The 3,355-nt window shown below is 48.9% G+C and overlaps 2 protein-coding genes across 2 annotated transcripts in view; one reads left to right on the top strand and one right to left on the bottom strand.

The window, feature by feature from the left end:
* Nucleotides 1–1,239, top strand: part of T265_05428 (hypothetical protein) — a gene marked incomplete at both ends in the record, with an annotated part of 14,197 nt that extends 12,958 nt beyond the window's left edge. The window contains one exon of the mRNA XM_009170435.1: nucleotides 1,008–1,239. Coding sequence (XP_009168699.1) covers nucleotides 1,008–1,239 — 232 coding nt within the window. The remainder of the gene's footprint in view (nucleotides 1–1,007) is intronic.
* The window catches only part of T265_05427 (hypothetical protein), a gene marked incomplete at both ends in the record, with an annotated part of 47,553 nt that overhangs the window by 38,236 nt on the left and 5,962 nt on the right, over nucleotides 1–3,355 (bottom strand). Inside the window, one exon of the mRNA XM_009170434.1 lies at nucleotides 1,790–2,120. Coding sequence (XP_009168698.1) covers nucleotides 1,790–2,120 — 331 coding nt within the window. The remainder of the gene's footprint in view (nucleotides 1–1,789; nucleotides 2,121–3,355) is intronic.

Consider the following 3,355-nt stretch of genomic DNA (forward strand, 5'->3'; position numbering starts at 1 on the left):
CTAAGTGCTGGGCCTACAAGGAGAGAGTTATTAATGGGGTGGGGAGAGAGGGAAGAAAAAGTATGTGAAGGAGAAAGAAGGGAGGCGTCAGCAGTAGCCTTTTTTCTCTTACCCGCCCTGCTGTATGCAGCAAGTAAGGCGACCCGGCTGATGGCACCACACGAGGGCCAATGGGTATGAGAGCATTGTTAGTTGTGAATGTCATGATTGTACGAGGGCTGGGATACTGCCAGGGCGCCCACACCTAGACAGGAGGACGATTAGGGTCCTCAACCAAAGCCTTTGGCTCAAAAGCCTAACCGCAAGGCAGCGGTGTTTGGCGGGAAATGCAAATGCATTACCATTTCTACGGAACAAGTCGCCACATGTTCCAACCCCCAACCTGGAGGGCCAGGAGACTGTGTTTGTCAGACCTCTGACCATTGACCAACCTGGTATGAGATACTCTGTGAGTGTCGCGGGGACACTCCCCAGTATAGCTCAATGGATCGCTGAGTTGCGCAAACCGTCACACCACGGTATGGTCCAGTCTCTTCGTGACGGTGAGATCTGGCTAAGAGTACTGACCAATCGAAAACGCACCCTTGAAGTCAAGGAATACCAAGATTGGTCGACGCGACCTCTGTCCGGTCAAATACCGAATGAGGAATCGACTACCATCCTTGAACAGAACTGTTGGAAGGTCACCAGGGCCAGAAGCACGATGACGCATGATTAGGAATATACACTCAGACACTTTTGAGGCTGGCGGAGGTTCCATGTACACAATCCACCTTCCTGTTAAAGGCCGGCAGTCTGGATTGAAAGTAGCCGGTGTTCAATTGGATGGTCGTTTGAAGTATTGTGCCCAGCAGTCCAAACGCTCTGCTTGCTGGCTATCGGAGAGCCATACTGGTCCCTGACAGTTTCGCTGGCAAGAGGTTTTCGAGGGCCAGTCAACGGGATCTGGTCGAGCAACCTGCAAACGCCCCTTAGCATTTTCTCCTCCAATTTCTCCGGCTTTTCAGGTCCACCAAGATTCGCAGTCTGCAAGGACACTCAGTTCACCCGCCATCGGATGAAGCTTTGGGTTGCGTTGTGGTTGTAGTCAACAGGAATCTGTCACCAGCCCTCCAGCAAAGCCACGGTGCCATCAGAGATCCGATGTTGGAATGGGGTTGGTCGGGTTGCACCGCAAACGTGATTTCCAGCTCCGAGTACTGTTTTGGATATCTGTTCCTAATGGTCCCTAATGTCTGACATAGGCGTTTGAGGAGCCGGCTTTAAAAGTTTCGTTTGATTTCTGGTTCCACCAGGTTCTCAGTGGCTAAGCGAGATGTGCGCGTTTTGTATAAACTTGAAAGGCAAAATGAAAAGCAGCAGCGTACAACTGCATAGCCGGGGTCCGCGTTGGTGTTCCAGAAGGAGAGGCAAGCAGTGGTCGACCCTCGCCACATTTAGCTGACGGCGTTCTGGTCTATTTGGAATTGGGACTGGTTCGTTCGTGGAAACCAAGTTGTCAAACTATTTCCTTTGTTCCGGAAATCGGTGCTGAGAAAGAATTGTCTGCGAGTGATACATCCGAAAGAAGGCGATTACCTTTGTCCAATCCAAGTCGACCAGCAGCACTTAGCCAACCTACCTGGACGTTCATGGTCCCAACAACATCAATATATGGCCTTTCATCCCGTTGTAAAAGAGCATCTAGAGCGTCACGGAAACTTTTTTTTGGCATATTCAGAGCTCCAGTCGGTTGTACCGTAAGTAGATTCAACAAACGATGGACCTCACTTTCTCGAGATTCTCTCACCGACGACGCCAACTACCAAAGGGTATCCTATTAAGCAGGGACGCTCCCACTCGGTCGCTTAGTGCAATATCGACCCCGGCGTATCCAGCTGCAGCGGCCTCTGCATCACCAGAGGCGCGCAACCGGAACCGAGAGGAAAGCGAGGGGGTAGTCAGTTCAGTTACGATACTCGTAACATGTAACCTTATTTCCGAGAGACAGCACACGCCAACGCAGAGGGAATCCAGCGTACGAGCAAGAGCCACTTGATGTCCTGATTGCTTCAGTGTGTGAACAATATCGCCAACTCTATAACTTCTGAAGATCCTTTGGGGCCCAACAGGACGATTTGCTGAACCCAACGAAAACCACATAAAGACAAGAGCGCAGGTCCAAAGATATTGTGTATTTCATCATGCCCAATAGAAAAGTGCCATACTTATCAGAGATATCAGCATGAGTGTTGAGATTCGTGCTTCACCGCTGTACAACCACAAGGTTGACCTAATTATATTGAAAAGAAGGGGGAAGCATCGGTCAAGGACGAGACTGGTACTAACCTATGGCAAGAATCCTGAGGTGCCTACGCCTTCAAACGTTCAAACAGATGATCTGGAAGAAAACTGACACCATGAACACCACTGACAACGATCAGCCGCCATTTCATGCAGTGTTCCCAGCCAAGTGCAAGAGGGGCTACAGAGACTCATCCTGGCAGGCAGACCACAACAAAAGCAAACTCTCCGCAATCTCTTCCACACCATTCTTTGGAGTTACATGTTGTCCAGGTCGCAGTTTGCACTATTATGAATGATGAACGGGGATCAACACTGGTCTTTGTAGACAGTGTTTCAGCATGCATAGCACACGGCCGAGCCACCAAAGTTGATAGTACCGGATTTTTTCTGCGAATGAAGTACACATCGCATAACCTAATATCCACACTACAATTACGTAGAATCCCGCATGGAAACCACCCAACCGCGCGTACTTAGCAGGTGCAACGGCCACGAAGCTTACCCCGCGCGCGATTGGCCAGAAGATTGGGCCGTTTGCCGAACACCATCAAGGTGGGATCTGTGTGGCGGCGATCAGTAGCCGCAGGCTGTTGACATACCCAAATTGAGTTCACCGAAACTATGAGGTTTTCGAAGTCGCTATTTTAATGGGGAGTTAGTCTAATCAATTTGCACCTTCCAGTGACATGCTGCACGTAGCATTTTGTTTTAGTGAGCGAAATGTCAAGGTCATTGACCACCGCCGATTTGCATTTTCTGCCGATTTGCGCGACATAAAACACGAAACCGCACTTTAGCATATTTTGACGTTCCTGAAGAATAAAATAACATCTTAACAGTATTTAACTAAATGCCACCCTATAGGATCAGTCGCAGGCGTTTGTTTGCTTTAGATGCCTCAGATTAACAAATGGGATATTTTTGTTCGGCGTACCTGCTCACAACAAATTTTCCTCATGGTTCTCATGTTCCATTAAGTGCAATAAAGTTAGGTAACAGCAAAAACTTACAGTGGCAGTGCGAGGGACATCTGTGGATGATACCATTTCCCAGATATGCATAACTAGCT

The sequence above is a fragment of the Opisthorchis viverrini genome, assembly GCF_000715545.1.
Source record: "Opisthorchis viverrini unplaced genomic scaffold opera_v5_103, whole genome shotgun sequence".
Classification (NCBI taxonomy): domain Eukaryota; kingdom Metazoa; phylum Platyhelminthes; class Trematoda; order Opisthorchiida; family Opisthorchiidae; genus Opisthorchis; species Opisthorchis viverrini.